Below are 13344 nucleotides of genomic sequence, written 5' to 3' on the forward strand. Positions count from 1 at the left end.
TTCACGACGTAAGGGAGGACAGAGCGCTGATGTCATCGCGTAGCCCGCCCCCTCCCTTTCCGAACCATTTTGACAAGCCCCTTAGTTGCATTGATCGCAGAGTGTGACGTCACTTTTCCGCGCCACGACGGTGAGCGCAGATGTGCCGTTGGTAATGAAGTGGATCTGGCCAAGTAGATAATACATAAGGTCGCCCGCTGTCGGTAAGAAGGGCGGACTTGTCTAGCACCGTGTACTGTCCTTGCGGGATTTGAGGCCATACAGTGCTAGTTACTAGTACAGCCGTACGCTGGAGTTAAAGCTTATTTAATTAATATTGGTTATTTAAGGCCAGTGTGTTTGTAGTGGCTGGCGCTGTGGAATACTACGTTACTGCAGTGTTCATTTACGTGGTGCCATCACATAGCGTTGCGTTGCACAAGGAATTAAACAGACTGGGTAAAATTTGGTTCTGGTGAATAATTTGAAGATAATCTTATTGCTATAGCAACTAGCTTTTTTTCCCCCTCTGGAAACACTTTGAAACCCCTTAAGTATAGAATTTGTAAACAAGCTTAGCTGGCAGCATACGTAGAAATATAAGCCACTGATGCCCATTCTGTTTCTGTTCCTTTGGAGAATAGACATTAGGTACCTAAAAGATCTGATTCAATGTGATTCGTTAACACATAGAGTTCACGTAAATGACAGCTCCCAAATCAGGCATAAGCCCTAACCTTTTCTACATGCACATATAAGATGTAAACATTAAACTGCATGCTAAACATGCAATTAAAACTTGGACAGTCTCTTCCACACACCATCTAAGTGTGATTAACTCGTAAGATGAACTTTGTTAGTAAATTGAATATTGAATCTGGTCATGGCACCTAGTATTCTGCCAGTGGTTAATCAATATGATCTTTGGTTTGCCAAAGTAGCTGCCGTGACATCGATCACAGACCCGCTAATCCCAGTGCACATTATCGCTTTGCAGCTTTAAGTACACATCACTGACTTGATAGATCTCCTTTTCATTTAGGAGGGAAGAAAACACTTGGCTTATGTTGTTGCAAGTAGGTGTTATAATGAAGTGTGCAGGGTTTCTGATGGCTGGAATAATCACTGTTGCGAGTCGTGATTTCTAAGAAAAAAAAAAAAAAGTATTGCATGTCCGTGCTTTATGTACAGTTTACTGGGGGGGGGGGTTATAAGTATCAAATATGACAGCAATATATCTGTTATTTTACAACAGGACCTGCACACCAGACTGGAGAAATGGCCCACATCACTATCAATCAGTATTTACAACAGGTAAGCATTTTATAAAAGGGATCTACTCCCATCATACCTGTGATAACTAATTGTATTCATTTAAACCATAGCTAAAGCTTGTGCGTTTTGCCAGTCAGTGTAATTCTTTTGGAGATATTTAGCTTAAAATTTCATTTCATGGAAGCCACGATCAACAGCATCCTGTGGCAGAGCCAATGCTACCTAATAATGCCATTTTTGGAGCTTTACTCCCTTTGTCTCGCCCCACCCTCACAAAAGAATGTTGCAGGAACTAGTCGAAAACCATCAGCAATTTAAGGGTGCGCTCGAGCTCTTGTATGCAATTTACCTTGTAATTCACTTTTTTCTCTCATCGAAAAGAATAGATGGATTCATCAGAATCCTCTCTATAGTTATGGGATGTTTCCCTGACGCCCAGGCCCATTGCCATGCAGAAGATGCGCAAGATACTCATAATCAGCAAGGTCCAGTGCTGGCTTGCAAACCATTTCCCAAGGTGTAATATTCCTGTGCTTATTTGCATTTGGTGTTTAGTTCATTTCAATGACAGCGCTTTCCTGAGTCATTGGCTGCATCTGGAACTCTGCACCTTAGGTGGTCTCCTTCATATCCATATTGGCCCTTACAATCCATCATGAATGCTGCTGCCAGGCTTACAGTATGTTCTTTACACATTGCTCTACTAATGCCTTTCCCCTCTGTAAATGTCCTTATTTGCTGCCTGTACACATCAGGGCTCAATCTAAAGTCCTGGCTTTCACGTACAAAACCCTCTATTTGCATCTGCCGACTTAACTCCAAATGCACATCTACTCTCCTCTCCTCTCTCATGATCTTTGCCTATTCTCTAATCTCTGCCTCTCACTTTTTAAGGACTGCCCCTCTCCCCTTGAATGCCCTACCCTGTCTTATCAGACTCACCCCAGTCAACTTTAAAAAAAAAAAAAAAAAAAAAAAAAAAAGCTCTCTCAAGAATCCCTTCTTCTGGTAAGCCTGTGATCGGACAGGTTAACTTCTCTCCTCCCAACTGACGCTGTCTCACCTTTCCTAGTCTCACTCCGACTGTTGAATGACTTCAGTCCATACCATCGTACTTTGCAGTCGTTCTCTAAGCATGTCTAGCAATATACTTTATTTAATCAATGTTTACACCGGAATACGGTTTTTGGGCTGGTCTACCTCCCCGTCCAGTGTAATATACCACCATTCTCCTTTCTGATTGAAAGCTCTTTTGAGCATGGCTCCTCACTTATGGTTTCTATAAGTCTTAACTGCTATGGGATACACCACTATAATGGCACTTTACAAATCAATAAGTCAGTAAGTCATATTTTCTTTTTTATCGTACAATGTAGGTGCAAGAAGCAATTGACTCGAAACATGGCTTTAATTGTGCAGACCTAGTTTCATTCAGACACCCTCATGTTGCAAATCCAAAGTTACAGGTAAGAAAATAGCCGATCATCATATATTATTATTCTTCTTATTTTGATTCTTTATGGCAATGCCAATGAAGTCCATTCCCCTTTAGAATAGTCAGTGGCTGGCTGGTTAATTAAGTAAACTAGGCTAAGATGACATAGCTGTAACACATGCAAGTGGCATTATGTAAACTGCACAATATTCTCAAACATATTTTTAATTTGATACTAGTAATAAAAAAAACCAATAGTAGTATTAGTAGTAATAGTATTTGTAGAAATTGATTTAATTGCTGGTATGTGTATATATATATATATATATATATATATATACACACATATATATATATATATATATATATATATACACACATATATATATATATATATATATATATATATATATATATATATATACATGTGATACTCTAATACTTTATTATAAAGGACACTGCCAGAAACAATGTTACAATTATAAGGGTTTCCAGAGGATCTGTCCAGTTCCCTGCAAGCTGATCACAGATACTGCAGTTAACAATGGAGGCCAATGTGGCCCTTCTTGCTGATCACTCTGTGATCAGTAGCAGAGGAAATCAAAGTGAAAAGAGGGAGAGCTTTTTTTTTCCCCCTCTTCAGAAATATTTAAAAAAAAAAAATATATATATATATATAAACATACATTTAAAAGTAAACAGAGCCCAGTGATGTCACCATGGCATCATAATAGGGAGCTATCTGGTTCTTGGAGTGATCCCTGAGGCATTTAAAGACCTCAAAAGTTTCTGCAGTCAAATGGAGTCCATAAAAAATATAAATTAATAAAATCCCTTCCCTGGCGCTAACCCAAAGGTTCAGTGTATTTTCAGTATTTATAGAAATGTTTGCATGTATATCTGTGCACTGTTTTCAAAAAAAACTGACACACTATACATTAAAATACCCACATTCATTAACATCATATGTGAGGAACAGTATTCATAGTGTCTGCATTCTGTTTATTAGTTGTCGTCTCCGGAAGAAAAATGTCAACAAGTGCTGGAACCGCCGTATGATGAAATGTTTGCAGCTCACTTAAGGTAATAAAAATGTCACGGAGCTGGCTAGTCCGACCGACTACCTCCGCTGTCTTGTGCTCCCTTAGCCTGGGACAACACACTTTCCCCGGTTCCCCAGTCACTAGTCGAGACTCAGTGTAGGGTAAAACCAAACGAAGACTGATTTATTTTGGACACACAGAGCTGGATATATCCATCAAAACACACATTTACATAAAATAAGATATTGGGACACAAACCGCCCCCTTAATCTGCCTCCCAGAGACAACAGGGGCAGTAACGAGATTAACAATACAATGGGGGGGAGACTGATTTATACAACATTAAACTGAAAGAATGGCAGTCACTCCCTGGTTGCAGATCCTGGCTGTCTGCTGGAGATAATCCCCTCAGACAGTGATGAGATGATACTGCCGGGGGTAGCCACAGAAGTCTTTACAAACCCAGGGCCCATAGTCAATAGGGAGGATGCTGGCAGTCAGGCTTCTCCAGTGGTCCCAGTGATGATGGAGGCTTCCGTCACAATTCTCCCCCCTCCGAATTGGACTGACACAGGATGAGACCCCAAACGGGTTGACTCCGTAGTCAGTCAGTTTATTTGGCCCATCAATGCCCTCCCAAAATTGGTGCTCCTGCTGCTGCTAGGGAGATGGGCCGGCTGCGCCTTCTCCCGGGTACCGCTGGGGAGGGATGCCTCCTGCATCCCTTCCCTGGTGCTCCTGCCGCCTTTGAGGAGGGAGGTCAGGTTGATCCGGTCCCGGAATTAGGTTCTGCCGCTGGGGAGATGGACCGGCTGTTCCACCTCCTTGCTTCTGCTGGCCCATAGTCAATAAAAAAAGGTTTATTTTAATCCCTCTGTGTGTTTCTCGACGTGCTATAATTAACAATGGTCTGTTCTTTCTTTCTTTTCTAGGTGCACATATGCCGTGTCTAACCATGATTTTGTTGAAGCATACAAATGCCAGACTGTTGTTGTTCAATATCCTTTTTTTCTGGGAGTAGCGGCAGCCAGTCATTGGTGTGCCGAACACTAACGTGTCCAAGGTGCATTTCAAAATGAAACAGTGCGTGCGTATAAAACATTCATTCTAATGATAACGAATTGCAAAAATGCTGAAAATTCGTTGCTAGGTGTAGCTGCCATTACAAGCCGTTTTGGCGCTCCTTGATGAGGTAAAGCGGTAGAAGTAGTGAAAAAATGGGAGATGGTCTCATTGGTTGTTATGGCTGTGAGAGTTGTTCCTTACTTTTTGTAATCTGGCCAATCACCATTTACAAAGGGAAGAGACGAGCGTTAGATATATATGTGTGCTGACGCCATTTTAACTTGTCAATAGCAGTGGTAACAGAGACAGTGTGTGAGACAGTGACAGTTAGCGTAGCAAAAGGCTGCGATTGATGCTCATTGCTCACCTACCATACTGCAAGTATGTTCCTGAGTAGAGTTTAGTTGATTAAGACGGTTGCCCATTAATGCTACCAGGTTTGCCTGTAATTTGTGATATCTTTCTATCATATCATCCTTATTGATAAATATTGGTGACAAAACCAGGCATTATAATACCTTATTGGCTCGGATATAGGCCGCACCCTAAAAGTTTGGTGCTTTTTAAAGAAAAATTTTTTTTAATAGACATTCTGCCACTCTGTCCCCCCCCCCCGAGATATGCTGCCACTCTGTCCCCCCCCCCCGAGATATGCTGCCACTGTCCTCCCCGCCCGAGATATGCTGCCACTGTCCTCCCCCGCCCCCCGAGATATGCTGCCACTGTCCTCCTCCCCCCCCGAGATATGCTGCCACTGTCCCCCCCCGAGATATGATGCCACTGTCCTCCTCCTCCCTCCCCCGAGATATGCTGCCAATGCCCCCCCCGAGATAAGCTGCCAATGCCCCCCCCCGAGATATGCTGCCACTCTGCCCCCCCCCCCGACTTACCAGAGAAGACTCCCGGGTGTCTTGCGGGGCTGGCGGGGGACATCTACGCAATACGCGTATACAACTTCCGGTGCCGGCACTCAGTCGGGAGTCTGCTCTGGTAAGTCTTGGGGGCAGGGGTAAAACGCATCGTGCGGACGTTCACCGGCTTAGACAACCTCCCGTGCCGGCACTCCCCCCGTGGGAAGTGCTGGCAGGGGAGGCTGTCTGAGTGTATTAGAGAGTAAGATACAGGTCCCCTGCACCGCTGCGGGGGATCTGTATCCTAACCCCGCTGCCTGCCCGCTAGACCCCGAATATAGGCCGCACCCCCACTTTAAAGACTTTAAAGTGGGGGGGGAGTGCGGCCTATATTCGAGGCAATACGGTATATAGTATTGATGAAATTCAGTCCTGCTCCACGGGGCTGCATGTGCCTATCATGTGCCAGTGACTGCCTGCCCAGACCCAGTGCTCTACTACTATTGCTGCTTCTGTACCTCTATATATAGTGTTTTTAAGGAATTGTGGTGTTTAAGCCGAAACTGTGGCCATCTAAAGTGTTACTAATCTTAAATCTAAGAGTAAATTAGTCCGGGAAGGTTCCTGATTTCAATATGCTTTCCTTATCGTAACACATCATTTTTGAAAACGTTCCAGTCTCATAAAGAAGAAAACTGGTAAGTGTCCTGCAGATTTCCTCTTACCCTCTCTTGAGGGATTTTTACCACTTTTTTTTTTTAATTCTCTTATTTCCACCTTAAGTTTTTTTCTGTCGGTAAGTAGAGCTGGACAAAAACTTCTCCCCAAAAAAACCCAGCATAACGTGGCACTTCCCAAAAATGCCCCACACAAATAGCACACGTGCCATTCTTTCTGGCAATGCAGCAGAGTAGAGCTGTGAAAAGGGCAGACATAGGACAAGCTAGAGGCCTGCAGTCTGCGGACATCACACCACCAGGTGTGTTTGAGGGAGAGGAGTCCCAATTCCATCACCACAAGAATACCCCCCGGGGTCTCACTGTCTGCATGCAATTCTTTGCCACAACACCTAATCTGCATCTCCATAGACGAGAAGGGTAATAATGGTGGCCTAATACTCTTCTTAAAGGTACACTTCAGCAATCATATGCACTTTAATGGACAAGTTTATACTTGAATGTAGGCAGGAAATGTGCTTTTATTTACTACCACCATCTTAGCACCGTTTTTGTTCAGAGATCTTTCCTTCTGATATTTTGATGGCTGCAATAACATCCTAGTGGTGGCTCTTGATATAAGAAAAGAAAGTACTTGAAGGGAATGTCCATGCTTTCTGTGTAATGGTACGTATGATGAAGTGGGGACATGCCAAGATATGCTATTTTGGAATCCTCCTATTATGCGTAAATGAAAGTATTAAAGCAACAGGCATGTGGCTATTTAATCATAAGTAAAATATTCAATTCCTTGATGTCCTGCTAACATGATTGTGGCTCTCCTCCTTTATTTTCCTGATCCAGCATTGAGTGCCTCGTTTTTCCTGTTTTTCTTTGATATTGCAGGGCCTTGCCAGTAATGTACGCCATCACACTTGACTTGCGGATTTTCGCTAACAGTGTAAGTAACATAATTCCTATTCTCTGGTCATAAACTGCGAGATGTTTGGCCGGTATACCGTTTGGGACACATCTTGCTTCTCAGACTCTAAATACTGAAATGCTGCTCGGTGATCGTTCAGACATTTTGCCAACTCAATATTTGCGGTATTGGTCATTAAATTGTTTACGATTCTGTCTGCCATGGTCAGTGTACCCATTTATACAATTTTCCAGCATGGCATTAAGGCCAGAGGGGAGTGAGCTCTCAATCTAAAATAAAATTTGGACTTTATTTTAAAACATATTAAATATGATATAGCAGCTGGCATGGTATTAGTATGATGTCATAAAAGTTTAGGCCTGTGATTTTATTCTGCAAAGAAAAAACCTTTCAAATGACAAATTGAGGTTCATTTTGATGTGTACTCTTTGTCACTCTGTTATTTAAACCGTACCCAGAGTTGCAAGTCTATGTAATGTTCTTTTCTTATTTCCTAAGGCGGATCAGCAGCTGGTAAAGAAAGGAAAAGGCAAACTTGGGGATATGCTAGAAAAGGCTGCCGAGCTCTTGATGAGTTGCTTCAGAGTATGTGCAAGCGATACGTGAGTCTTCTCCTCTTCTTTTATTTATTTATTTTTAATTCATTTCTGTTTTGTTACCCCTTTTATTAAAAAAAATAAAATAGCAGCTTGTATATAAATAAATAAGGTAAACGTGTACCATGACATCGCTGAGGCCATATAAGTATGTGGAGACGATTCTCAGAGTTACAAATAGCGTATTATTTATACAGTTCCAGAATATACTGTTTATTTGCTGCATTTTTCCACAGACGAGCAGCTTTTGAGGACTCAAAGAAGTGGGGAATGTTATTTTTAGTGAATCAGCTTTTCAAGATTTACTTCAAGGTAAGCATTGAACATCCATAGAAATTCCCGTTTTGATAATAATGCAAATTAAACTGATATCCCTACCTTGCAGATCAGCAAACTTCACTTGTGCAAACCCTTAATACGAGCCATTGAGAGTTCCAATTTCAAGGATGAATATGCCATGGCACAGAGGGTTACGTATAAGTACTACGTTGGGCGCAAAGCCATGTTTGACAGTGATTTCAAGAAAGGTATGTTGCCCGAGGGATTAAGCAATGTAAACCAATATCATTGTAGAGTGTTATGTGACACGCACACACACTCATTGCACTCTCTTTTTACTTTAATCCCTTATTAAGGTTGTCCCCACCACCAAAATTCTCCATCCTCGGTCTCATTTGACAATATAGTACTTTAGTAACTATAGTTGCTTTGATTCAGTTACCTGAGTTTGAAATCTTACTGTGATGCCCAAAGCATCTGATTGGACTTTGGTGGCCATCCATGTGTTTAAATGCAGAGAAAATAATCATGTGTACACTCCTTATTTTAATTTAATTAGCTGAGGAATACCTTTCCTTTGCCTTTGAAAACTGCCACTCCTCCAGCCAGAAGAATAAAAGAATGATTCTAATCTACTTGTTGCCTGTGAAGATGCTACTGGTGAGTGGAAACATATAACACTGTGATCAGAGTGGTTTTGCATTATGGCTTCTATATTATCCTGATATTTACAATGTTTTTTGCAGGGTTTATTTTTTTTAATTTGTGCTTCACACCACCAAAACACTAACTAGTTAAAACTATTTTTGCCCACAGGGACACATGCCAACTATTCACCTCCTGAGAAAATATGATCTGATGCAGTTTGTGGAAGTCACCAAGTCTGTTAGGTAATGACATTTGTAAGATGTCTCTTACATGTGTCTTTTAATCACTTTGGCCCATGAGTATTTCAGTTCGCATTCATCTTTCATCAAAGATGTAAGTGTAATGTAATAAATGCAGCACTAGCCCACTGATCTATGTTGATAAATGTGTTTCATGCGAGGTACTGTATCACATCTATCTTTTGCAGTGAGGGAAATCTCCTCTTGCTGACGGAGACTTTGGCCAAGCATGAGACTTTCTTTATTCGTTGTGGCATCTTCTTGATTCTGGAGAAGCTGAAAATCATCACATACAGGAATCTCTTTAAGAAAGTGTAAGCTGAACACTTCTACACAGGGGAAGGGCAGAGTCATCTCAGTTACAACCAACTTCCATTTATTGTGTTAACTTCAGAAATGCTCAACTTGTTGTAGACATTAAAAGGCGACACACACTGTAACTAGCGAGCTATGATTCCGAGAGCCCCAGCTTGCCACCTTTTTATAAAAGCTTACAGAACACCAGGATTTTTGTTATCCTTCTAAAACACTGTATTCTTTTTATTACAAGGGAGAGAAATCACAGCGTTTTTACAATAAAATCCAAAGGCTGAGTGTTGTCATTGTAATACTCATTGCTCAATCCAATATGTAAATGATGATATTAGGATGGTATCCTGTTGAGCATGTTTCATGTAATGATAATTACGTGTAGATCATTTTAGTGATTACCTGTAACAATAACAGATTCCATAGGATTATAGGTTCCTTGATCACATTTTACACTGTAGTAGCATTTTAGTGTCAGAGCCCTCACAAGTGACACAATATATACAATAGTATATTTTACTGTAAAGGAGCCAAAAGGCTTCCACAGATTAACCTTATGCAGTACTTATTGATTTTATGATTCTACAATTTATACATGAAGCAACTGAGCACAATATTTTTTTTTTTTTTTTTTTTTTTTTTTTTTTTTACAGGTATCTGCTGTTGAAAACCCACCAGCTTTCTCTAGATGCTTTTTTGGTTGCCTTAACATTTATGCAGGTGGAAGGTGTGGATATTGATGAAGTGCAGTGTATTATAGCTAACCTCATTTACATGGTATGTGTTTGCCTGTTTCATGTCCCTCTCCCCTTTATACATAAAGCCATTTCATTGTACTAAATGTGAACCTTTAGTAAGTTCTCCATCATTGAGGCTATGGATATCCCTATTCCCTTGATAAAATTGACAATACTTACTAAACCGCTCCTTTGTTATTGGCACATATTCAGGATTATTTGTTTCCATGACCACAGATACAGCTGATGATTATAGTGGAATTGGCCAAATTCCCTATTGCAGAGTTTAAAATGTAAGTGCATTAGGACTTCCAAGGCCTCATCCATTCTTAAGTCTAATAGTCCTTAAGGATATGGGTAACACCATGGAAGAAATTCACATTCACATTATCATTTCAAACGTCTTTGGACTAAAATTAAAAAGGAAATTGACTTCCTAAAAACTCTGAGAGCCACTACTAAACCCATGAGTTGAGGTGAGACAAAACACTTAATGTCATGCAAGGGCCAAGGTGGCCCTGTGTTATATAATATTAATCAGGCTAACTCAGCTCTTCTTGCAGAAGGCCTGTAAGGTTGATCACTGATAATGCATTGTTATAGTGGGAAGAGGAAATGCTGCATCTCACAACACAGGCTTGTATATTGCTGCACTTTATGTACCTAACATCCACAGAGGTTTTCGTAAATAAGACATTACAAAAGGCTGGTGAAAGGTGAAGGGTTTTCTAAAAGAAGAAGTCATGCCGATTGTGATGAGTGAAGCTGTTTGCCTTACCAGTCCTTGTCTGTCAGTAAGCAAGCATTTATTTTGTTAGTAGCGGCTAGTTAGTTAGATTGCCATGCCATCACTAATATCTGCCAAGGTCTGTCTGTGTCTAACGGCAACCTTTTAAAGGAAGTGGAGCTTTTTGAGGTTTATGGTCACAGATAGTCTTCTGTAGCTGAGCTGCCAGTTCTTCTATTAAAAGCTGATTGGAAGACCCTGACTTTTTATTCCTCCTCCCCAGGTATTCTGCTTTTGTTTTCTCACAAGCTCCTTTATATTTGAACGTGTCCTCTATAATGTGATGTTTTTTTTTATATATATATATTTGTGTGTACCTTTATTTCTTTCATTATTTTTTTCTGCAGGGCCATATCAAAGGCTACATATCTCACCAGCACCAAAAACTTGTGGTCAGCAAACAAAATCCATTCCCACCACTGTCAACAATTAGTTAAACTCAGCCTAGAGATCTTGGAATCCTACCTGATTCAAGAAACTGCTTTGTACATTTTCTTTAATATTTTTTGTATTAAATAAAACATTTTATTACATTTGCTGTATATTATTTTCCTCCATCTACGACGAATCAGTTTTTTTTTTTTTTTTTTTTTTTTTTTTTTTTTAACACAGCTCAACACATCTGCAGTGACATTACTCCTAGCCATTAATATTGCATGGCAGCCTGTTGGGGGAGCTACAGCTCCAGTCATCCAGACACTATGGGGTTACTCAGTAACCTCTGTAATACATTACTGCTGGCTTGTATAACGTATATTAAATCTGTACGATTTCTCTGAAGTTTCTTCACCCATTAAATTATGCATTATACAAGGTCAGCTTACCCCTGGATATACTTAGTTGCTGGAGATACTTAGTAGGATTGGCCCTTCATACTGTATAGTGAGGTGAGAGGTGAAGCCAAGACTTTTCTGCCAACTCTCCCTATAGTGAATAAACCCATGTTTTCATTATGACACTAAACATTGTGCGCTAAATCAAGTATTAATAGTTTTATTGTGTTTTAATCTACAAAATCACAAAACTTTGTGAAAATATGAGGCCTTTGAAGACAGACCGGAGTGGCTTGGATTAAGATTTCGGTCAATTTGGAATTGCTTTAGAATTCAACATCAAACTTATTTTTATAGTACAAAATGTAATTTAACATATAAATTTGCAGCCCAAAAAGGTAACAGATGGAGAATTACACTAAACCGAAGTTATCTCTGCCAGTATACAAAGTGGTCTGCAGTATTGGATTATGAAAGAACAATGGATGCTCAGAAAGAAATTAAATTAAATATTATATATCTTTCTACATGTACATGTCTTAATGATTTGGAACACAGTGCAATCACCATCTCCAACTGGCATTTATTAAAAAAAAAATAAAGTGACCACACCACCAGCAGATTAGTATAAGTAACATCATTATGAAACTGAACAGAATCTGGCTCTACAACTCAAGCCCAGCTGAACCAGGAACATCTTACCATCTACCAAGCAAAGGACAACTGCCAATGTGTGGCTTTTATTGTTGAGTAAATCTCTAACCCACGTATTTGTTGGAAAAACAAGTCAAGGTGTTTAGTGTTAGCCAAGCAATACAGAGATTTCACAGCGGGAGACTGGCAAAAAATGTCCTGTTTATGGACAAATGAAAACTTCATCAAAATGTATAGTATTGTAAGTCTATGTGATGAAGCAGCGACGTGAGAATGCATGTTCCAGTAGAAGAAGCTCTACCAGGGGTATTTGAAGTCCAAATAAAGTGCTAATTAGCATTGAACCCTCTGAACATCTTTGGAAAAGGCAAAACACACATCTCTACGATACTTTAAAGGGGAGCTGGAATAGCATGTTTAGTTTTGAGCACTGGTAATCTGTTCTTCTAAGTCTTGCTGCCGCCCAGAAAATAAGGGAATGAGCACAGACATAATGTATCCATGATTTTGCTTATGTTTATTACACATATATGATTATTTTCATTACATGATGTGGAACATTTAATACAGATTAAAAATCTCATTATTCAGTTCCAAACTACAAATGTCATCATATAATATTGGTAAATATAATTTGCCATGTACCATCCATGCTTAAATTGCCATTTTTATGAACTAAAAAAAATAAGATATATAGAATGTAAGAGGGCATATCAAATTGAACATGTTTAATGAAGTGGTACTGACATATGCTATATGAACAAAAGTATTGGGACATTACACCAACAGGGACTTTGATGACATTGCATTCTAAATACATGTTTCTGTGTTGTTGCCCATTCATCCAGTAGAGCGTTTGTGAGGTCAGGCACTGATGTTGGACGAGGAGACCTGGCTTGCGCTCTCTGTTCCAGTTCATCTCAAAGGTGTTTGATGTGGTTGAGTTCAGGGCTTTGTGTGTGGGCCAGTCAAGTTCTTCAACATCGTCTTTGGGATGACCTGGAATAGAGATTGCAAGCCCGGCCTTCTCGAAAAACATCAGTGCCTGACCTCACAAACGCTCTACAGGATGAAT

General features: G+C 40.2%; 1 protein-coding gene across 2 annotated transcripts; it reads left to right on the plus strand.

Annotated features, from left to right (window-relative positions):
* Nucleotides 1-103: 103 nt before the first annotated feature.
* PCID2 (PCI domain containing 2) lies at nt 104-11312 on the plus strand. Of its 2 annotated transcripts, XM_053455230.1 has the most exons (15): nt 104-203; nt 1235-1293; nt 2631-2720; nt 3699-3772; nt 4665-4730; nt 6305-6346; nt 7211-7265; nt 7746-7849; nt 8080-8155; nt 8229-8370; nt 8682-8782; nt 8939-9012; nt 9198-9323; nt 9972-10095; nt 11190-11312. In XM_053455230.1, the coding sequence occupies exons 2-15, from the start codon at nt 1258-1260 to the stop codon at nt 11277-11279; spliced, it is 1200 nt and encodes a 399-aa protein (XP_053311205.1). In that variant the 5' UTR covers nt 104-203; nt 1235-1257; the 3' UTR covers nt 11280-11312. The 2 variants fall into 2 exon arrangements, with proteins under 2 accessions (XP_053311205.1, XP_053311206.1); XM_053455231.1 differs by lacking the exons at nt 104-203; nt 1235-1293; nt 2631-2720; ... (1 more) ...; nt 4665-4730; nt 6305-6346 and having other exon boundaries at nt 6463-7265; nt 7750-7849.
* Nucleotides 11313-13344: the final 2032 nt, after the last annotated feature.

This window comes from Spea bombifrons, chromosome 2 (genome assembly GCF_027358695.1).
Source record: "Spea bombifrons isolate aSpeBom1 chromosome 2, aSpeBom1.2.pri, whole genome shotgun sequence".
Classification (NCBI taxonomy): Eukaryota; Metazoa; Chordata; class Amphibia; order Anura; family Pelobatidae; genus Spea; species Spea bombifrons.

Excerpts from the sequence above, each read along its gene's own strand:
- PCID2 (XM_053455230.1), top strand. The coding sequence starts at position 1,258 with ATGGCCCACATCACTATCAATCAGTATTTACAACAG. Across the intron at positions 2,721-3,698 it reads TTGCAAATCCAAAGTTACAG|TTGTCGTCTCCGGAAGAAAA; the intron begins GTAAGAAAATAG and ends TCTGTTTATTAG. Across the intron at positions 7,850-8,079 it reads AGAGTATGTGCAAGCGATAC|ACGAGCAGCTTTTGAGGACT; the intron begins GTGAGTCTTCTC and ends ATTTTTCCACAG.